This window comes from Odocoileus virginianus, chromosome 4 (genome assembly GCF_023699985.2).
Source record: "Odocoileus virginianus isolate 20LAN1187 ecotype Illinois chromosome 4, Ovbor_1.2, whole genome shotgun sequence".
Taxonomy (NCBI): Eukaryota; Metazoa; Chordata; class Mammalia; order Artiodactyla; family Cervidae; genus Odocoileus; species Odocoileus virginianus.
In genome coordinates this window covers 73,557,695-73,581,024 of record NC_069677.1, presented here as the reverse complement: position 1 = coordinate 73,581,024, position 23,330 = coordinate 73,557,695, and the positions used below count along the sequence as shown (strand labels likewise).

The 23,330-nt window shown below is 40.1% G+C and overlaps 2 protein-coding genes across 3 annotated transcripts in view; both read left to right on the top strand.

Annotated features, from left to right (window-relative positions):
* Positions 1 to 2,303, top strand: part of TF (transferrin) — a 41,051-nt gene extending 38,748 nt beyond the window's left edge. For both annotated transcript variants that reach the window (XM_070466726.1, XM_070466725.1), the window contains one exon: positions 2,113 to 2,303. In XM_070466726.1, coding sequence (XP_070322827.1) covers positions 2,113 to 2,226 — 114 coding nt within the window. In that variant the 3' untranslated portion in view covers positions 2,227 to 2,303. The remainder of the gene's footprint in view (positions 1 to 2,112) is intronic.
* Positions 2,304 to 9,413: 7,110 nt separating this feature from the next.
* The window catches only part of SRPRB (SRP receptor subunit beta), a 36,181-nt gene continuing 22,264 nt past the window's right edge, over positions 9,414 to 23,330 (top strand). The window contains exons 1-4 of the mRNA XM_020875298.2: positions 9,414 to 9,614; positions 10,202 to 10,296; positions 11,026 to 11,103; positions 14,852 to 14,934. Coding sequence (XP_020730957.2) covers positions 9,461 to 9,614; positions 10,202 to 10,296; positions 11,026 to 11,103; positions 14,852 to 14,934 — 410 coding nt within the window. The 5' untranslated portion in view covers positions 9,414 to 9,460. The remainder of the gene's footprint in view (positions 9,615 to 10,201; positions 10,297 to 11,025; positions 11,104 to 14,851; positions 14,935 to 23,330) is intronic.

Genomic DNA, 23,330 nt, shown 5'->3' with positions numbered 1-23,330 from the left:
GAGAATGATTCTTAAGGGCCCTAAGTTTTTTAAGAATGGTAAATGAGCACTAGCTTCAGCTTCAAGTCACCAGCTGCATTAGCCCCTAATAGGAGAGTCAGTCTGTCATTTGATCATGAAGACAGGCACTGACTTCCCCCCTCCAGCTATGAAAGTCCTAGATGGCATCTTCTTCCAACTGCAAGCTGTTTCATCTACATTGAAAATCTCGTTTAGTGTAGCCACCTTTATGAACTATCTTGGGTAGGTCTTCTGTGTAACTTACTATAGCTTCTATACCAGTACTTGCTGCTCCACCTTGCACTTTTATTTTTTAGAAATCTTATTTATTTATTTTATTAATGGCTTCACTGGGTCCTTGTTGCTGTGGGTGGACTTTCTTTAGTTGTGGTGAGCAGGGGTTACTCTGCTATGGTGCTCTGACTTCTCATTGCGGGGGCTTCTTTTGTTGCAGAGCATGGGCTCTAGGTGCACAGGCTTCAGTAGTTGCCGCGCACAGGTTTTGTTGCCCCACAGCATGTGGGATCTTCCTGGCTCAGGGATTGAACCTGTGTCTTCTGCATTGGTAGGCAGATTCTTTACCACTGAGCCACCAGGGAAGCCTCCGCCTTGACTTTGGAGACAACTTCTTTCCTCCTCATGAATCAACCTGTACTCACTTGAAGCATTTCTCCTGAAGCTTCCTCACCTCTCTCAGCCTTCACAGAACCGAAGAGAGTTAGAGTCTTGCTGCAACTGAGGCTCTGGCTTAAGGGAATGTTATGACTGGTTTGATCTTTCATCTAGGCCACTAAAACTTTCTCTGTAACAGGAATAAGGCTGTTGCTTATCATTTCTGTGTTCACTGAAGTAGCACTTTTAATTTCCTTCAACAACTTTCCCTTTTCATTCACAGTGTGGTTAACTCTTTGGCCCATCTTTGGGCCATCTTTGCTTTTGACATGCCTTCCTCACTAAGCTTAATCACATTTAGCTTTTGCCTTAAAGGGAGAGATGTGCAATTCTTCCTTCCACATGAACATTTAGAGTCAATGTAGGGCTATTAATTGGCCTAATTTCAACATTGTTGGGCTAGTGGAGCAGCAGGAACACACATAACATTTATCAGTTAAGTTTGCCATAGTAATGGGCATGGTTTGTGGTGCCCCAAAACAATTAACAATAGTAACATCAAAGATCACTGATCACAGATCACCATGACAGAGATAATAATAATAACAATGAAAAAGTATGAAATATTTCAAGAATTACTAAAATGTGATGCAGATACATGAAGTGAGCAAACGCTATTGAAAAAATAGCACCAGCAGATTTGCTTGACACAGGGTTACCACAAACCTTCAATTTGGAAAAAACACAGTATCTCCAAAGTGCAATAAAGCACAGCACAGTAAAAGAAGGTATGCTTGTACTTATCTAGAATAGCAGTTTGTGCCATGGCTATGTTGGACATCATTTAATGACTTGGAATCATTTGGAAGATTTGGGAGAATACCATGTAGCTCAAGGGAGGTTATTCTTCAACTGCAGAGTACAGGTCCATGAGCTACAGTCCTTAAGATACTGATTCCCAGGCCCTGGGATACTGATTCAGCAAGTCTGTGCCAGGCTCGGGATTTCTGTATTTTAATAGCTGCCCACATAATTCTGATTAAAGGATCCTTGGCTACTGTTCTGTTGAGGGGGTGGAGACTGGATCTGCTGGGCTCTGTTCCATCCCTAGCCCCCGGCAGGGGAACTGGCCCAGGCCTGGTGCTTAGTACATCTCGTTATGTTAGTTCCTTGCCTGGATGTGAGAGGATAATTCTCCTAGGCTCGTTCCAGCCACATGGACTCAGATGTGGGAGCCCCACCCACAGGACAGAAGGCAGGAGATGATGCAGGGCAGGGAAATCCTGTTACTGTCCTTGGTGTGGGGCACTGCCCAGTGCAGACGCAGGAGCTGTGCAGGCAGGAGGAGGAGGCATTGGGAAGAGGGTCAGGTTCACCCATCACAGGAGCAGGGCAACTAGTCTGAGTGCTTTTGTATTGGGCTTAACTGTTGATTCACTTAACAGGAACTAAACATAGGTACATTTTTAACTGTCCAACCCCTCTGCTCTGTCCCTACAGAACTCCTGGAAGCATGCACTTTCCACAAACCTTAAAATCCAAGAGTGGAGCCCACACCTGATGGAGATGGGAGCTCATGGGACCCATAAGCTTCCTCCGGTTTCGCTGGTCTGAGTGATTTGGTTGCCCTCACAATTCGGTGGTGGCGCCTCTGCAGGACAAAATAAAAATAAACATTATAATTGGTTTTATCTTTTAAAAAAAACTTCATTTTTCCCGCTTAATGTTTGGTCTGCAACTAGCCCTTCCTTCAGAGCTCAAGATTCATTGTCTCTTTCACACAGCCACAGTTCCTGGGTACAGTCCAAGTAGGAATTCTTTCTAAAAGGGGTCTGCATGGTCATTTTATTTTTTTCCCATTTATTTTTATTAGTTGGAGGTTAATTACTTTACAATACTGTAGTGATTTTTGCCATACATTGACATGAATCAGCCATGGTGCATGGTCATTTTGCTAACATCAAGTGTACAAAGCTTGACTGAATCAAGTGTGTGTGTGTGTGTGTGTGTGTGTGTGTGTGTGTGTGTGTTGTTGGGGAAAGGGCAGGAAGGAGGATGCAGAGTAAATATTGACATAGAGTGCTCAAGGCAGTACAGAAAAATAATATAGATGATTTACATAGTTTAAAATATTTTTAATACATTTCATCAGGTATACTTGAGGTCCCCGGTCTTATTGCTTGCAAAAGTGAACCACTGAAACCTCATCTTGCTAAAAATCGTCCCTTGACCCCAACTCTCATGGCAGTCACTGCCCTGTCTCCTCCCACACTTAGTGGAGCTCCTCAAAGGTGGATTCTCATGAATGACTGAACACAGAGAAATCAGTCTTCTGTTCCACCTGTGTCCCTGAAGCTACTCTGGTCAAGGTCACTGCCCCCCTGCCAGCTGTGAGAGCCAATTAGTTCTTTCATCCTTGAGTCTGTTTGCTAACTGGATACAGATGACCAGTCACCTTTCCTTGGAAACCTTTCCTAGCTTCTCTGATATGGCAGCCCTCCGCTTTGGTTCCCACCTCTCTGTCCATTTGTGGTCTTAGTGTGGGCTTGTCCTACCAGTTCTGAAATGTAGGGTCATCTTCCTGGGGCTCTTCTCTTCATCCAGAGCTCTTTCCACTTTCCAGACCCTCCCTAAGCAGTGAGAATGACTCCCAGGCATCCATATCTGTAGTTCTGACCCCTGCCTGTAGCATCTCACATGCACACTTCCTCCTGCCCGTGGATCTGTACTGTAGAGTTCTCACAGCAATCATAAGCCCAACAAATAAAGAGGGAGGTGATCATTTTACTCCTTCCCTCCCCTGCTTCCCTAAGCCAACTCTTGTTCCCATGCTTCCTAAAGACATGGTCTGCTACCCACTCACAGGAGTCATAAACTGAGGAGTCAAATTTCAATTCAGTATTCTACTTCATTCTACATCTAATGTCAGCAAGTGTTGTTGATTTTGCCTCCTAAACAGCTCTCCAAGTTTGCCCCTTTGTTTCCGAATTCCTACCACAGTTTAAATTTACAGTCAGGGGCAGAGCTGCAGGTAGGGGCTTTCTAAACACAATAGTCCACAGTTCTCAACTTTCTGGTATCCAAAGAAACAGACATTGGGTCTACTTTGCAGTCCGGACCTGAGGTTCACCTTTTTACACACAGCACAGCTTTGCTTTGAGCCTAACAGCACTGCTTTATGTAATATTCACCTAAGCTCCACCTTCACCCCAAATCCTATAATAATTCTTTCTTATCCTTTGTTTGATGAGATGTCCCAACCATTCCTCTGGCATCTAGTCTGTCTTATTGCAGTGAATCAACAAATATAATTTTATCAACAATGCACTGAGTACCTACCATGATCCAGGCACTGTTCTAGAAACTGTGAACACAATAATGTATATTATAGTCTCTAAAAATAACTTTGTTCTGTCATTTATTATTCCTTCTAGATTGCCTTCTTGTCAGTCTATCTGTACAGAGAAATGTCTGAAATCATGTTCACCAGATATTATTGATATAAAAACTAAAGTGATTTCTGGTTTTCTTTTTTGATCTTTCATTATTTCATTACTATATTGAGTTTTTAATATAAAAACATGTCCCATTTTAATTCTTTTCTTTTAAAAAAAATCCTCTATTTTTTCAAAGAACCAGAGTTAAGGAGATGAGCCAGAGTAGGGGAATCACATGATTGGTGTCCTGAGTCTGAGATAGGTTCCGTTGTGATCTGGAACTGCTGGGAACAGGAGAGGGAAAAAGGCATTCAGTGAATGAGACATTTTAACTGACGAAAGAGAAGAAAAATTGTCTCCACTGGTTTTGCTGTAACTCTCCATCTGCTGACAGAACCAGGGAGCAGAACTCTTTCAGCCAGCGACAGTCAGTGTCGGCGCGTCCTACTCTACATCCATTCCCACGGAGCTGTCTTTGTCTCCACCCATCTCCACAGAGCTCCCAGGAGCCTGAGTCCCTGAGGTGAGAGGACAGGAAGCTACCGATGCCATCCTCTCCTGCTCTCATTGCTGAGACTGACAGCCCCACCTTCTAACTCAAGTGTGGAAGGTGTGCACATCTCTCCTGCCTTCATGATACCCAGAAAACAAATTGAAAAAAAGAGTATGACCATGTGTTATCAAGCCCTTGCTTCCTTATTCCCAAATTGCACCACAAAAATGGTACTTGTTCACTCACATGCTCTGACTGAAAATCCTTATACAGCGAGGACAGTTCTGGTAGGTGTTCTCTGTATCTGGCCCTTCCTCCTTCACTGTATTTTTAGTCACTAACAGAAGTTATTATTAATATAAAGGAGGTGTGTGTGTGTGTGTGTGTGTGTGTGTGTGTGTGTGTGTTGGGTGTTGGGTGGTGAATATAGAGCAGGGATCAGAACCACAAGAAAGAAAAGAAATAGAATGCAGTAAGATTGCTGTTGGTTCTGATAGTTTTAATTCATTATGCTAATTTAAAATAAAATAGTTGGGGATTTCTCTGGCAGTCCAGTGGTTAGGACTCTGCACTTCCAATGCAGGGGGCACGGGTTGGGGAACTAAGATACAACATCCTTAGTGAGTCCAAAAAAATTCCCTGGTAGCTCAGCAGGTTAAGAATCTGCCTGGAGTGCAGAAGATCCTGGTTTGGTTCCTGAGTCAGGAAGATCCCCTGGAGAAAGGATAGGCTACCCACTACAATATTCCTGGGCTTCCCTGGAGGCTTATCTGGTAAAGAATCTGCCTGCCATGTGGGAGATTTGGGCTCAATGCCTGGGTTGGGAAGATGCCCTGGAGGAGGGCATGGCAACCCCCTCCATTATTCTTGCCTGGAGAATCCCCATGGACAGAGGAGCCTGGCAGGCCACAGTCCATGGGGATGCATAGAGCTGGATACAACTGAACGACCAAGCACAGTAAATAGACACACACACACACACACACACACACACACACATATTAGTTGGTTTACTTACTTTAACTTCACATCCTAAACATCTTTCCTTAATCTGGAGTCCCTATTGCCTCCCTTTATTGATGAACTGCGCCTGGAAAATGAATTTTACTGTGTTAGAGCATATAGTCAAGCATAAAGGAGCCCAACAACCTGGGATCAATGGATAAGTTACTCAACCCCTGTCTCAGTTTGCCCTCTGGAAAACTGGGATGGTGGGTCATTGTGAGATTAACAAATAAACAAATTTAAAGGATTTAGAACAATGCCTTGCTCTAGCAAGCACTCATTGTGAGCAGTTATCCTCTTTACTGGGGAAACAGTGGAAACAGAGCCAGATTTTATTTTTTTGGGATCCAAAATCACTGCAGATGGTGACTGCAGCCATGAAATTAAAAGATGCTTACTTCTTGGAAGAAAAGCTATGACCAACCTAGATAGCATATTGAAAAACAGAGACATTGCTTTGCCAACAAAGGTCCATCTAGTCAAGGCTATGGTTTTTCCAGTAGTCATGTATGGATGTGAGAGTTGGACTATAAAGAAAGCTGAGCGCTGAAGAATCGATGCTTTTGAACTGTGGTGTTGGAGAAGACTCTTGAGAGTCCCTTGGACTGCAGGGAGGCCCAATCAGTCCATCCTAAAGGAAATCAGTCTTGAATATTCACTGGAAGGACTGAATGCTGAAGCTGAAACTCCAATACTTTGGCAACCTGATGCAAAGGATTGACTCATTGGAGAAGACCCTGATGTCAGGGAATGTTTGACGGGAGGATTCCTACGTGCAGTCTCTCATGAGTCCTTTGTCCCTCTTCAAGAGGAACAGCATGCTGCTCCCAGAGACTGAGGTCATTGTGTGAGGCAGGCTTGGGTCTCCTTAAACATTCTCTTTAAGACAAAACTGCTTAGTCCCCTTCCCCTTTCTTGAGATATGGATTGTCTCCTGACCTTGTGACTAACATTACTCCTTGTTCCCTTGGGAACCGTTGCAGTATGTTTGGTTTGCTGAACTCTATCATTCCCGAAAGAAGTTTCTTGTACTGCAGCCTGTATATACTCATAGAAAAATCATTAAAGCACCTTTGTTCCATTAGAGCTTAGGTCCCCAGGTCTTTTTTTGTCTCTCTCTCTCTTTTCTAGGGAAGCCTGGTGTGCTGCAGTCCATGGGGTTGCAAAGAGTCGGACATGACTGAGCAACTGAACTGAACTGAACTGAAGCAAGCACTCATTGTGTGAAGTTATCCTCTTTACCTCCTCACCCTCCCCTCCTTGTTCCCCCTGAGCTCACTTTTCATTCAAGCCCTCATCATCTGTTACAGGAATGCTGCTGACCACTTCCAGGACATGATTCACTTCTGTGTTGGTGACTCTCTCTTCTCAGCCTTCTTTGTGGCATCCCTTTCCTCCTCACTCTTCATGCTCTCCATGATTTATTTTTTCCCCTTCTATTTAAAAAAAAATTTTTAAATTTAATTGGAGGCTAATTACTTTACAATATTGTGGTGGGTTTTGCCATACATTCACATGAATCAGCCATGGGTGTACATGTGTTCCCCACTCTGACCCTCTCTCCCACCTCCCTCCCCATCCCATCCCTCAGGGTCAACCCAGTGCAGCAGCCCTGAGCACCCTGTCTCATGTATTGAACCTGGACTGGTCATCTATTTCACATATGATAATATAGATGTTTCAATGCTATTCTCTCAAATCATCCCACCCTTGCCTTCTCCTACCGAGTCCAAAAGTCTGTTCTTTACATCTGTGTCTCTTTTGCTGTCTCACATATAGGGTCATCATTACCATCTTTCTAAATTCCATACATATGCGTTAATATACTATATTGGTGTTTTTCTTTCTGACTTACTTCGCTCTGTATAATAGGCTCCAGTTTCATCCACCTCATTAGAACTGATTCAAATGCACTCTTTTTAATAGCTGAGTAATATTCCATTATGTATATGTACCACAGTTTTCATATCTATTCGTCTGCCAATGGACATCTAGGTTGCTTCCATGTCCTGGCTATTATAAACAGTCCTGCGATGAACACTGGGGTACACGCGTCACTTTCAATTCTGGTTTCCTCAGTGTGTATGCCCAGCAGTGGGATTTCTGGGTCACATGGCAGTTCTATTTCCATTTTTTTAAGAATCTCCACACTGTTCTCCATAGTGGCTGTGCTGGTTTGCATAACCACTTGTTTACATATGACTCCCAAATAAAAATCTAGCACCTACTGCTGACACTTCACATTTGTTTACTGTATCGCCTGCATGATATAAGATTTTAGACTTCCCAGAGGCACTGGAAACTCCATGTACACAAAATACAGGCAGTTTTCATTCTGGCTATGTCCCTGGCTCCAAAGAACTTCAACTGAGTTCTCTCATTCATGCTGAACACTTTGATCTTCCTAGCAATACACACCATGTGTTTCAGATGCAGTCTTGCTAGTTTTTCTCCTTAACTCAGCTTGTACAATTAATCACCAAATCCTATATATTTTCCTTCTAAGTGTCTCTCATAGCTCTACCCTCCTTTCCACACTTTCCACACTTCCCTGGTTCAGACCCTGTGCGTTGTTTGCCAAAACACTGCAACAGCCTCTACCTGGTCTCCCTGCCTGTCTTTTCTCTCTCAAACCATAGTACTCCCTTCATCTGCCAATAAACCATTTCACTCTCAACTGAAACTTCTTATTGCATTGTAAAATCTATTTTACTTCTTATTGCATTGTAAAATCTAGGTTCCTCAGTATATCTCCCAGTCCCTTCATGTCTAGCTTTTGCCAACATTTCCTGCTCATCTTCTGCCAATTCTGCTGAAATGACAACTGCTTAATGACAGACTGCAAACTGGCAGCTTCCAGACCAGCCACTTCTAACTCTATGAGGTGTTTTATTTAGACTACAAGTTTTCATTACTCGCTGAAATTTAAAAACTGGAATATTTCCCTTAAAAACCTTTTTTTCTGGCTTCTCTTAAAAACTGAAGAACTGGCCACCTTGGTCCCACATACCTGTCTGGCAAAGTAGTGTCTGCCACTTAGGGCAGAGTGACAATTTTCAACAGCCCCAGCCCCGCTCTTTGATTTTCCTGGCTGCTTCCCTTAATGTCTCTAATCTCAGGGGCAGCTCTACATTAATGGAAGTAGCCAGGATTTACAATGCAGTGGGGGTTTAGTTGCTAAGCCCTGTCTAACTCTTGAGACCCCATGGACTGTCGCCCTCCAGGCTCCTCTGTCCATGGGATTTCCAAGGCAAGAATATTGGAGTGGGTTGCCATTTCATTTTCCAGGGGATCTTCCTGACTCAAGGACTGAACCCGCGTGTAGGTACACTGAATTGCTCTTTCTTTCCTGCACAGAACACCCTTTCTCCTATTACGCCTGCAGAGGCTAACTTGTCCTTCAAGGCTCACTTCCTGTAATTTTCCTCCAGTAGCTTTTCTCTGAACCCATGTGGCTTAAGAACCCCTTTATGCATCCCCATTCCTCAACTTACACCCTCTGTCACACCTTGCGCCACATTATATTCCGATGAACATTTGTGTAATGCGTTCCTCACAAGATGCACTTTCCCTCACGAAGGGAGCGACTGGAAATCCTCAGGGGAGGTTTCTTGAGCCATTCATTTTATTCACCCATCATTCTGTCAACAACCATGAAGAGAGCGGGACATTTGACTCATATCCTAAAGGATGAGTGTGTCGCTCATCCTTCTGGCTGGCTGCTCAGCCGGTCCTTCGCTGGGAGTTCGGTGTCAAAGAGAACTACAACTCCCATCAGGTCCTTCGGCATACCGGCCTGCGAAGGAGGAAATACAGCTTAGGAACTACCACTTCCGTGATGCTCCGCTTCGCAGACCTGCGCAGAGCCCAGGGCCACGTTGCTTTCGCGGTGCCGGGTAGCGTGATCTCAGCCATGGCTTCCACGGACTCCCGGCGGATGGGGAATGGGGGTGGTGCTGGGGGCGCCTTCCAGCCATACCTGGACTCTTTGCGGCAGGAGTTGCAGCAGAGGGACCCGACGCTGCTGTCAGTCGTGGTGGCGCTCCTTGCGGTGCTGCTGACGCTAGGTGAAGAGGCGGCCGGTGGATCTGGCGGGTGCGGGGCGGGCGGGGATCCGAGCTCGGACTGGGCTTATGTAGACCGCGGAGCAGACCTGAGGGGCGTCTAGAATGGGAGACTAAGACCTTATATACACCTGCCCTCCTGCCTGAAGCAGCAGAAACAGCACAGCGTTAGGGGGGATTTCTCGCAACCCCCAGAGTGACGCCCTGCTCCTTGGGCACAGGTTGCTAGCCCTTGTACCGCCTGAGCGCCCCGTTTTCCCCTTCCATTGCTCTTGCTACCAATACTCAAGTGGTTTTCGCTCCAAGTTTGAGCATCCTGTGTTTGCGAGCTGGGCGCTGCGGATATAGAATTAGTAAGGCAGGGTTGCACTTGAGTATACTGGCAGGGTAGGGGATGCAGATGCAGAAAAGTTGACAGTTGATGGTGGAGTCCTCAAGAATAACGATTTTATAATGGTGGTAATAACAGTGAAAGTCAGCTCCAGATGAATGAGGCATTCTATGGTAGACTTCATTTCCTCCAGCCCAATCATATTTGCGTACTGTTGATAATCAAGGCGTCATTTTGGTTGTTTTTCTCTATTTCACAGTGTTCTGGAAGTTCATCCGGAGCAGAAGGAGCAGTCAGAGAGCTGTTCTTCTTGTGGGCCTTTGTGATTCCGGGAAAACATTGCTTTTTGTCAGAGTAAATGCTTTGATTTATACCTCTCAACACTTGATAGGAAATTTTAGGGCACCGTATTATTCATGTTAGTTTTACTTTGGGAAAAAAGCTGTTGCTGACAAATTGGGGAATTAATTTTTGACTCACTTGGGAGGACGAAAAGACTCTTAAACTGGAATTTCTTGGCCATTTTTATTTTCTTGTGTTTACCAGAGATAGATGGAAGACATTAATCTGTATGCAGTGTATAATTAGTCTGAGAATTTGTCAAAGAAACTTAATTGGCTATTTAGGCTTCTTTTCATTAATATTTATTTCTAGTCTGTGTAGTATTTTTAAATGTTTGGTTTTTGCTACAAAGAGTAGTGGAGGTTTTCTCTTTATTATAATTCTTTTTGAATGCTATTTTTCCACTAAAGAAATATAATCTCTAAACATTTTTGATGATTGTAAATGTTGAGAAGGTTGGTAAATTTGGCCACTAACCATTTGAAAGTACTATTTGAAAATAGTAGTTTAAAAATAATAGTTTTCCCCCTCCTCTCATTAAGGAGAGGGGAATGAAGTTTAGATTTTTCTACAAGCAAAGGGGAAAAAAAAATCAATATGGTCCTATTTAGCTATTGTAAGCAACATTTGTTTGTTTGACTTTACGCCTAGGAGAGTTAGAGCAGAGTTACACTCTTTAGATTTGCTATTTATACGTTTGCTCAGATTTCCCCCCATATTGTGTTTTGTTTTGTCTTATAGTTGTTAACAGGCCTTTACAGAGACACTCAGACTTCCATCACTGACAGCTCTGCTGCCTACAAAGTCAATAACAACAGGGTAAGAGGTTCCTAGAATGTGGGAAGTCTTGACAGTTTTACTTTGGTGTCAGGAAAAGACGTTTCTAGGGTGAATTAGTCTGAGGGCATAGGTACCATTCTTAGCTTATTTTTATGGATGAATATTGTGCATGTGACAAATTCTTCTCTTGATCATCTAAACAGTGAACTTAATCATGCTCTCCGCTTCTTTGTTGTACCGTATGCATGTTGATGTTACATCACATTTTATTAGCTTTTATTTCTGTGTCTTCTTTCCAGCTTTACCTAGAGTTCTTAAGAGTGAACATTAAGCCTTTGTCTTTAGTACATGTATATGGGACAGAATTCAAAAGGTTAAAAGGATATTTGGTGAAAAGTAGTTTTGCTTTTCCTATCCCTCCTTAAAAGTCTTCTCCTTGGAGGTAGTAACTTACCATTTTCCTGTGTAGCCTTCCAGATGGCCAGTGCTATCCAAATGGATCTGTTCTCTTTACTTTTTTCTTTCATAACACCCCTCCCTTTTTTAAAATTTAATAATATAATTGGTAGAGCTTGGGTTTGTTCTCATTTTTTTCTTTCTCGTTTCCATACATAGTACTACCTGGTTGATTTATGAGCTGAATATTGTGAGTACTCCGTTATGTGACTGTACCATACAATTTTTTTTCTTTCTTAAAGCCTTTAGTTTTGAGACATGACAGAAAGATCTTGTAGTTACACATGGAAAAGTAAATCATAATCATAGTTGAAGGTGAAAGCAAACGATCAGAAAACTTACTTTTTTTACTTTCAGTTCATGTTGAGTTTTTATTTAATAAGAGCCCTATTAATAGACATTTAGTATTTTTGTTATTACAGTCTTGCTTTTACAAATGGTGTTGCAGTGGAAATCTTAAAGAGTATATATGAGTATATTTAAAAAATACCAAGAAGAAATCATGAGAAGGAATTTTTATGTACCTGTATGTCTCCAGAATGTAGATAGTGACTGCCAAACTGATTTTACTGCTTAATAAGTATTTAGTGAGTGAGCAAAGATAAAGAGACATCCTTTTAAATGTCTTAGAGATATTTTTTCTTTTTTTCAGTAATGACAATGTTTCTGACTCAGACCTTTTTAAATTCTCAAGGATACAGATTTTGAAATTTAAGATCTGAGAGATCTTTAATTCTTGGGACACACGTACTGGATATTTTAAGTAGAGTATTCCAGGGTATATGCTTTAGACCTGTGCTTTCCAACACAGTAGCCATTGGCTGTTTGTGACTAATGAACGTCTGAAATGTGACTAGTCCAAATTGAGGGCTGCTGTTAAGTATAAAATATACACCCAATCTTGAAGACTTGAGATGAAAGAAAGAATGTAAAATATCAATTTTTTGAGGTTTTTTTATTATATGTTTAAAAAGATAATTTAGATAGATTAGATTATATATCTTATTAAAATTTTACCTGTTTCTTTTTACTTTTTTTAATATGACTGTCAGAAAACTTAACATTACATATGAGACTTGCATGTTTCTATTGAATATGTAAAACATCCTCTTTTTAACTTCTTTTCCCACCCTTTTTATGTTTTAGAACAGCAGTCCGCAGCCTTTTTGGTACCAGGGAGCAGTTCCGTGGAAGACAGTTTTTCCACGCACTGGTTCTGTATCCCTGTACCCAGGGTTCCCAGTTTTAGATCTTGTCTCTCAAAATAGTAAATGTATCTTTTTTCTTTGACCTTTTGAAATTCACACTTTTAATTTCTTTAAATAGTCAGAATTGTTTGATGCTCTGTTACACAGATACAAATGAAATTACTGTTGAAGTGAACTTGACATTAACATACACAGTGTGTTTGACTCTTTTCTGACAATATTTTTTTGGACATGTCTATATTTATTATTATACAATAAAAATGTTTTCAGTTACCCAGTGAGAATTCTTAACTGATATTTTTGTTAATTGCTACCTCTGAGTTCTTTAGTCTTCAATATTGGGAGATTGTTAAGAAAAATTTTATTGGAGTATACTTGCTATCAGGGCTTCCCTGTTAGCTCCTTGGTAAAGAATCCGCCTACAGTGCAAGAGACCCTGGTTTGATTCCTGGGTCGGGAAGATAGCTGGAGAAGGAATCAGCTACCCACTCCAGTATTCTTGGGTTTCCCTTGTGGCTTATCTGATAAAGAATCCACCTGGCAATGTGGGAGACCTGGGTTCAATCCCTAGGTTGGGAAGATCCCCTGGAAAAGGAAAGGGCTACCCACTCCAGTATTCTGGCCTAGAGAATTCCATGGACTGTATAGTCCCAAGGGGTTGCAAAGAGTCGGACACAACTGAGCGACTTTCACTTTTATACTTTATTTACAATGTTGTGTTGTTTCAGGTGTAGTGAAGTGAATCAGTTGTACATATACGTATATGCACTCTTTTTGTTTTTATTTTTAGATTCTTTTCCCATGTAGGTCTTTACAGAGTATTGAGTAGGGTTCCCTGTGTTATACAGCAGGTTCTGACTAGTTACTGATTTCATATATAGCACTGTGTGTATGTCAACCCCAGCCTCCCAGTTTTTTCCTACCCCCCCTTTATCCCCTGGTAACCATAAGTTTGCTTTCTACATCCATTATTCTACTTCTGTATTTTAAATACGTTCATTTCTACCCTCTTTTTAGGTTTCACATATAAGCAATATCATGATATTTGTCTTTCTCTTTTTGACTCACTTCACTTAGAATGACAATCTCTAGGTCCATCCTTGTTGCTGCAAATGACATTATTTCATTCTTTTTTTTATGACTGAGTTAGTAATATATCTTATGGATTGTTTATATTGAAAGTATATGATGTGATGCTGATTATGCAGTGTGATAGTGGGTCCAACCTGAGGTCCCTAGACTCTTAACTGGTATTAAAAAAACAAAAAAAAAAGTCTTGTATACTTTGTATATTACCTATAAAAGATCACACAGACTAAACTACAAGTCACAATATATTTAGCAGTAATTGTGTCAAATCTGTGCATAATGCTGACTCCCTCCTCCTAAATAGTGGTTGAGGCTCGCTGTGGAGAAAGTAGGAACATCTGAGAAATGATCCATTGGTCTGATACATGTAGTGGGGCTATGCTCAAGTCTTAACATTGAGCATGGCCACATCTGCCTTGAACTTGAGCCCAAGAATGAAAGCTTAGAATGAGCAGCATGTAAGTGGGCAATTAGCAGTCTGCTCAGTGGGACACAACCCCGCCTTGTTCAGTGATTGTCACCTGAATCAACAATTGACACAAAATATTAACAGAACAAAAAAATGGTGTGTCTGGTGGACATATATTTTAAAATCAGATTGCAGTAGAAATATAAAAAGGTGTTTTGTTTTCATAAAGGTTGGATATCCCTATAACATGCTATCTGATAAAGTATAGGTTCTTATATCACATAATTTAGCTTGTGAGTATTTGTTACTGTTTTTCACATGTTTTTATTTTTATTCATACTGGTATATTTCCCCAGCTCCAGATGGACTTTCCTGACTTCCCCATACAGGGTCAAGTCTCTCACATACCCTCAGAATATTTATCAGAGTTGTAATTTTACATTTTCCATAGCCTTCTGTGGTTTATAGAGGATGCTCTGTGAACATATGATTCATTAATCAGTTACATTGACATTTTTGATTAATTAATTAGGTACCATTCACATACCTGAGATAAGTTGTTAAAAATTTATGTTGTGAGTGTGAATCAGTACCAAAACATTAATATTACTGCTGCTATCCTTAGGGCACTAACCTGACCTTGATTGACCTCCCTGGACATGAGAGCCTGAGACTTCAGTTCTTAGAGCGATTTAAGGCTTCAGCCAGGTATGTTGGGATGGGCTTGTCTGAAATCTGTGTATCAAGGCCAACCATGTAGTTTGCCCTTGTGGTATGCTGGAGGCAGCCTGGTGTCCTGGAGTGGAAAGAGCATGCACTCTGGGGTCAGCATTTCTGGGCTGCAAGCCTGCCTTCACTTGGATTATATTAATGTTTGAAAGTATTTCTCAGGAGGTTCAGAAAGTATTTACCCCTTTTGTCATGTCAGTAAATTTTTCATTTACTCTGAGGACAAATTTAATAATGTGTAGAACTATTAAAATCTGAAAAAGAATTTTAAAGCTAGATGGAATCCTGGAAGATATTAAAATCCAACATTATATATTTCTATCCTTAAATCACCTAAAATCAATGGTTGAAAAGTATGGAAGAATATTTTCATGTTTCTTTTAGGATTGTCCTAGTGTTACTGTCTCTTATTTCCTAAATTTATTGTGTTTCAGTTTAAGATGCTTTGTTCTTATTTAGTCTCCAACACTGATAGGAACTTGAAGAAAATCAGAATACTACGTTTAGTTGATTTTAAGACTCATTTAAAAATCTGTGACTTACAGAATGCCACTTACAATTGATGGTATCATAGTTCAGTTGGCAGTATTTTCTTTCTTAGTCAAACCTGAAATAATGTCTTTTAATTGATGGAAGCCTTGTTTTGATGGAATAAGTGAAGATTTTCTTATTTTTGAAAATGTCTTATATTTTGTTGTTGCTTCCTTGCCCACAAGGTGGTGATGATGAGCAGTCTGTCACAGTTGAGATTGTTACTTGATTTTTAAAAAACAAAACAAAACTATTTTTTAGAGAATTTCAGGTTCACAGCAAAATTGAGCAGAAGGTACAGAGATTTCCCATATAACCCCACCCCTACACCTAGCATCCTTCACCTATTATCAGCATCCTTCACCTAGTGAAATTACAAATGTTCACCCATTTGTTACAAATGATGTACTTACATTGACTTATCAAAATCACACAGAGTCTGTATTTTACATTAGGATTCACTGTTAGTGTTATACGTTCTAGGAGTTCGAACAAATGTACAGTGATACGTAGTCTCCATTATTGTATCAGTAGTTTCAGTACCCTAAAAATCCTCTGTTCTCTGCCATCTCATCCCTCTCTCCCCTAACCCCTGACAACCACTTATCTTTTTACTGTTTCCATAGTTTTGCTTTCTTTAGAATTTCAAATAGTTGGAAACATACAGTATATAGCCTTTTCATGTTGTGCCATTTTGCATTCCCACCAGTGATGAATGAGTGTTCCAGCTGATGTGCGTCCTCACCAGGATTTAGTGTTGTCAAGTGTTCCGGATTTTGACTATTTTAAATGGGTAGATAGTGGTAACTGATTGTTGTTTTAATTTGCATTTCCCTAATGACATGATATGGAGCATCTTTTCGTATACTGATTTGCTGTTTATAAACAAATTTGCTGTTTTAAATCTTGTTTGGTGAGGTGTCTGTAAAGATCTTTGACCCACTTTTTAAATTGGGTTGTTTGTTTTCTTACTGTTGAGTTTCAGAAATTCTGATCATCTAGTGCTTTCTACACTGGTGTTTCAGCACTGGTTTTCTCCAATGTGGAGTTTTATAGTTTTGGTTTACATTTAAGTATGTGATCCATTTTAAGTTAATTTTTGTGAAAAGTATAAGTTCTGTATCTAAATTCATTGTGTGTGTGTGTGTGTGTAGATGTCTATTCCAGCACTGTTTGTTGAAAGCATTGAGGGTCCCTTTCTGGACTCTGTTCTGTTCTGTTGATCTGTTCTCTCATCAATGCCATGCTGTCTTCATTACTATGGTTTCATAGTAAGTTGGTAATGTCAGTTCTCCAACTTTGTTCTTCTTTGGGATTCTGTTGGCTATTCTGGATCTTTTGCCTCACCATATAAACTTTAGAATCAGTTTGTCAGCATCCACAAACTTAGTTGCTGAGATTTTGATTGGGGTTGCATTGAGTCTATAAATCAAGTTGGGGAGAACTGACATCTTGACACTATTTAGCCTTCCTATCCATTTTCTTAGTTCTACTTCAGGTTTGTGGGTCAGAGTTTTATAGTTCTCCTCATGTAGATCTTGTATGTATTTGTATCTCTTTCATATTGTAGAATGCTAATGTTAAGTGGTATTGTGTTTTTAATATTAAATTTCATTTGTTCATTCCTGATATTTGGGTAAGCAATTCACTTGTGTATCAACCTGGTATTCTACAATTCTGCTATAATTGTGTATCTTAGTTCCTAGGCTTTTTGGTTGATCATTTTCAGATCTTCTACATAGACAGTCATTTCATGTGCGAACACAGACATTTTATTTCTTCCTTTCTCATATACCTTTTATTACCTTTTCTTGTCCTAATGAATTAGCTTGAAATTTTAGTATGATGTTGCAAAACCAGTGGTGAGATGGGACATCTTTGCTGTGTTCTAGTATTAGCAGGAAATCTTCAAATTTTTCCACCATTAAATATATTAGCTCTATGATTTTTATAGATATTCTTTATCATGTTAGGGAACTTGCCCTCTAAGTTTACTAGAAGTTTTTGTATCATAAATGTTAAATTTTGTCAGGTGGTTTTTTGGATCTGTTGATATAATCATGTGATTTTTCTCTTTTAGTTTATTGATGTGATTATGTTAATTGATTTTTGAATGTTGAATCAGTCTTGCATGCCACTTGGTTGTTGTGATACTGTGATATATTATGAGAAGTATGTATTTGACCTTTGTCCCTATTTCTGGCACAGAGCTCCTAAAATCCTTGGAATTTCCTAAGTGATGAGAATGATAAAGTTGTCTTTTGGTATGTTATTGAGGTGAGTTTTGGATGGGGGCTGGATGCCAAGAAAACCACCCATGTGAGTTAGAACTTTTCATTCCCATCTAGGGAAGGGAGAGGAGAGAGACTGGAGGTTGAATTGTGGTCAGTTGTTCAATCAGACATGCCTGTATTTTTTATGCATTCTATAAAACCACCAAAGGAGGAGATTTGTAGGGCTTCTGTGTTGGGGAATCAGAATGCTTCCACATGCCAACCTGCAAGGCCCAAACTCCCTGGGGATAGAAGCTCCTTTGTTCAGGAACTTGCCATATGTATCTCTTCATCTGGCTGTTGATTGATATCCTTTAATAATTTTGCAATAAACTGGTAATTTAGTGAGTAAATGAACTTCCTGAGTTCTGTGAGCTGCTGCTGCTGCTGCTGCTGCTAAGGTGCTTCAGTCGTGTCTTACTCTGTGCGACCCCATAGACGGCAGCCCACCAGGCTCCTCTGTCCCTGGGATTCTCCAGTCAAGAATACTGGAGTGAGTTGTCTTTTCCTTCTCCAATGCATGCATGCATGCTAAGTAGCTTCAGTTGTGTCTGACTCTGGGTGACCCTATGGACAGCAGCCAAGTCTCCTCTGTCCACGGGATTCTCTAGGCAAGAATATTGGAGTGGGTTGCCATTTCCTTCTCCATCTGTGAGCTGCTATCACAAATTAATTGAATCTAAGAAGTGGGGGTCATGGGAACCTCTGATTTATAGCCAGTCAGTCAGAAGTACAGGTAACAACATTGACTTTTGACTGGCATCTTAGGTCCTTTCTACCAAACTAACCAAACCAAAGAAAGGAATTATGAGACCTTCCGATCTGTAGCCCATTACTCAGAAGCACAGGTAACAACCTGGACTTGTGATTGGCATCTGAAGTGTAGTCAGTCTTGTGGCACTGAGCCCTTAGCCTTTGGAACCTGATGCTATCTCCAGGTATAAGAATTGAGTTGAGTTGTAGGACACCCAGCTGGTGTCAAAAGAGAATTGCTTGTTGGTAGGGGAAATCTCCATCCACCACATTGATATTGGGTCCAAAACCCATTTATCATGGCGTATAATTCTTCTTATAAATTGTTGGATTTGATTTGCCAGTATTTTCTTGAGGATTTTTACATATATGTTCATGAAAGATGGGCTTCCCTCATAGCTCAGTTGGTAAAGAATCTGCCTGCAATGCAGGAGACCCTAGTTCGATTCCTGGGTCGGGAAGATCTGCTGGAGAAAGGATAGGCTACTCCCTCCTGTATTCTTGGACTTCCCTTGTGGCTCAGCTGGTAAAGAATCCACCTGCAATGTGGGAGACATGGGTTCGATCCCTGGGTTGGGAAGGTCCCCTGCAGAAGGGAAAGGCTACCCACTCCAGTGTTCTTGCCTGGAGAATCATGGACTGTATAGTGCATAGGGTCACAAAGAGTTGGACACAACTGAGCAACTCTCACTTTGACTTTCATGAAAGATATTTGTGTGTAGTTTTCTTGTAATGTCTTGATTTATGTTTTAAAGTAATTCTGGCCTCATAGAATAAACAAGAAAATATTCCTTGTTTCTATTTTCTGAAAGAAATTGTAAAGAATTTATATGTTTTCTTCCTTAATTTTTTTAATTGAATATATTTGACATAATAACATTGTATGAATGTCCTTAAATATTTGGTAGATTTCACTAGTGATCCCGCTTGTGCCTAGTGCTTTCTGTTTTGGAAGGTTTTAAATTTTTGATTCAGTTTCTTTAATAGATATAGGGCTATTCAGATTGTCTATTTCTTACATGAGTTTTGGCAGATTGTATCTTTCAAGGAACTGGACCATTTCACCTAGCTTATCAAATTTGTGGGCGTAGAGTTATTTATAGTATTCCTTGATTATCTTTTTAACGTCCATTTTGTGTCCTCTCTTTTTCTTAGTTAGACTGGCTAGAAGTTTATACATTTTGTTGATCTTTTCAAGGACCAGATTTTGGTTTTGTTGACATTCTCCATTTATGTCCTATTTTCAGTTTCATTGATTTCTGCTCTTTTATTCTTTTTTCTATTTACTTTAAATTGCTCTACTTTTTCTAGCTTCCTAAGATGGAAGCTTAGATTACTGATTTTAGGTCTGTCTTCTCTTCTAATAAACGCATTCAATGCTATAAACATCACAGGGTATAGAATTGTAGGTTTGGGAATTTTTCTCTTAAAACTTTAAATATTTCCCTTCACTCTCTTCTTGCTTGCATGGTATCTGAGAGACTAGATATAATTCTTATATTGCTCATCTATACATAAAGTCTTTTCCCTTCTGGCTTATTTTGATATTTTTTCCCTTTATCTTTCATTTTCTGTAGTTTAAAAATGATATGACTAGCTATAGTCCTTTGACATTAATCCTGCTTGGTGTTTTCAGAGCTTCCTGTGGTTTCTGTCGATCTGTGGTTTGGTGTCTGACATTAATTTGGGGAAGTTTTCAGCCAATATTGTTTTATAAATTTCTTCTTTTTTTTCTTTCCTCTCCTTCTGAAATTCCCAGAACATATATGTTACACTTTTTGTAGTTCTCCCTCAGTTCTCAGATATTCTATTCTGTTTTTTTAAGTCTTTGTTTTCTTTGCTTTTCAGTTTTGGAGGCTTCTATTGAGATGTCTGAAGCTAGAGGTTCTTTCCTTCAGTTGTATGCAGTCTACTAATAGTTTCATCAAAGGTGTTCTTCATCTGTTTACTTTTGATCTGTATCATTTCTGTTTTTATATGTAATGTTATTTTTTTATGGCTGTGCTGGGTCTTTATTGCTGCACAGGTTTTCCTCTAGTTGCGGCGAGCAGGGCTCCTCTCTGGTTGTGATGCACGGGCCTCCCGTTGTGGTGGTTTCTCTTGTTGCAGAGCACAGGCTTTAGGCACGTGGGCTTCAGTAGTTACATCCCGTGGGCTCAGTAGTTGTGGCGTGCAGGCTCAATAGTTGCAGGTCCCCGATTCTGCACAGGCTCGGTAGTTGTGCTGGGCCAGCCCAGTTGCTCTGCTGCATGTGGGCTCTTCCCAGATGAGGGTTTGAACCCATGTCTCCTGCATGGCAGGTGGATTCTTCACCACTGAGCCACTGGGGAAGCTGTGTAGCATTTCTTTTTAGTTATTTTTTGAACTTCATCTCTCTCCTTACGTTTCCCATCTGTTTTTGCATTTTGTCTTCTTTATCTTCTAGAACACTTCGCACCACAAACACAGTTGTTTTAAATTCCTGGTCTGACAGTTCCAACGTCTCTTCCGTGTCTGAGTCAAGCTCTGTTGCTCGCCCTGCTCTTCAGACTCTTTCTTACCTTTTAGTAAGTCTTGTAGTTTTTCTGGATAGACACGCAGTAAACTGGGTAAGAGCTGCCTTAGTAACGTGGTGAAGTGTGACAGGAAAGAAAGCATCTTATGGCTAGATCTCAGTCTTAATGGGCCTGTATCTGGACTGTGAGCATTACATTTGATTCTCAGTTGATTCCCACTGCCCCCTTAAACGGGATAGGATTGGTAGTGTAAGCTGGAGATGGGTTATTTTTCTTCTCCCACTTGGAATGCTAGAGCTGTGTGGAATTAGATATTTCCCTTTCTGCAGGTCAGTTAGGCTCTTTTAAAATCCCAGCAAATTAGGCTCTGGTTAAATAGTTTCTCCTGAGAGTAGACTTCATTTGTAGTTGTTGTTTAGCCTTTAAGTCTTGTCCAGCTCTTTGTGACTCCATGGACTGTAGCCCACCAAGCTCCTCTGTCCATGGGATTTCCCAGGCGGGAATACTGCAGTGGGTTGCCATTTCCTTCTCCAAGACCTCTTCAAGGTCTGGCATATCTCAAAATGATTTCTTGTCCCTTCCCCCTGCTAGAAGCATGAGAGGATTTTTCTCTACTATATACCACAAGAACCTAGTCAAGCTTCTGGTGGTAAAATTTACGAAAGTGTGGGTCTCCCTGGGGTTTTATATCTCAGACTTGTTTATGCTGACCTTCTAGCAATTCATCAGTTACCGATCAGGTTTTCACACCAGGTCCCACAGAGGTTTTTGCTTATGAGTTTATACTCCAGTAAGTTGTACTTTTCTGTGTATGTATGTTGTTTTCTCCAGTTTGAGGGGCAGTGTTTTCCCCTGTAACCTCACTTCTCTGATGAACTTAAGTGCTGTGGATTTTTCAGTCTGGTTAGCTTTTTACTTCTTAGAATGCAGTGGTGACTTCCAGCTTCTTTCATGCCAGACTGGAAACTGGAAGTTGTGTGATACATGTATTTTTTAATCCTCAAACAATTGATACAAATCTAGAACTGGTAAATTTTGCTGTAATTGGGTTTTAATTTCTAATTAAAATTTTTTTCTCACTTTCAGCTACAAATTTTTTACATTTCACAGTGTAGTTGTAATTGCTGTTTGATCCAAGTATTTTGGGTTACTAAAACATTCAAAGTATGAAGATACAAATGAGCTCAAATCATAATCACAATAAATACAAATTCAAAAGATACTGCAGTGAACCCTTGAACAAAATGGGTTTGAATTATGTGCATCTGCTTATAGGAGGAATTTTTTCACTTAATATGTACCACCCAATCTGTGGTTGCTTTGAATCAACCAGTGTCAAACCTCAGATATGGAGGGCCAACTGAAGTTATACACAGATTTATGATTAGAAGGTCAGGCTCCTAAACCCCATGCTGTTCAAGGATCAAGGTATAGTATATTGATCTGTGATTTCTTATTTTTTAATTGTACCGAGTTTTTAATCATACCTGATGATCAGGTTTCCGTAATCATCTCATTTTTCACCCTCAACTGATTTGAAACTATGTTATTTCTTCTTTTTTCATTGTTATCCTCTACATTTCTTTTTCTAAACATTGACTGCCTAACAAAAGTTAAAAATCAATAATACAAACAAACAAAAAAATCAATAATATTAGCTTTCTTTAACTGAATCTTAAAATACCTTACTTTGATCTTCCTTATATCTTTCATTTTAATTTTCTTTCCTCTTTTTTAACCCCCAACAGTGATTTTTTTCTCCTCCATTCAGTGACAGCCTAGAATTACTAGGATGTTTATGGATTTTTTTCCAGTCCATTGCTTCTTGCCTCTTACTCTTTCCTTTTGATTCAATTTTCTTTCACGTATTTCTTTTAGATATGTTTGCAGAATGGTGAACAAGAGATAAAATTTCTCATTTTTTGTTCATTTGAAACTTTTTTCATTGGCCTTCATTTTTGAATAATTTTCTTAGCTCTGTTTTAACGCTGAAGGCATTACTCCTGACTTCAAGTATCTATTGTTGTAGATTAGAAAGCAGTACTCAATCTACTTGTCATTTCATGATATAGAATCTTATTTTTATCCTGTGTGAAGGGGTAGATTATCCTTCTGTTCAGGGATGATTTGGCTTTATTGTGGTTGGAATTCAAGTGTACTATTTCAGTTGAAATATTTGCTTTTTCAGTTTTGGAAAATTCTCAACAATATCTTTTCAGGTAGTTCTGTTTCTACTCAGTTTCTTCTCCTAGAACTCTCATTAGCGTCATTAAGCCATATCTTTTCTGCTCTTCTTGTCTCTTCTCTATCATACCTTCCAGGT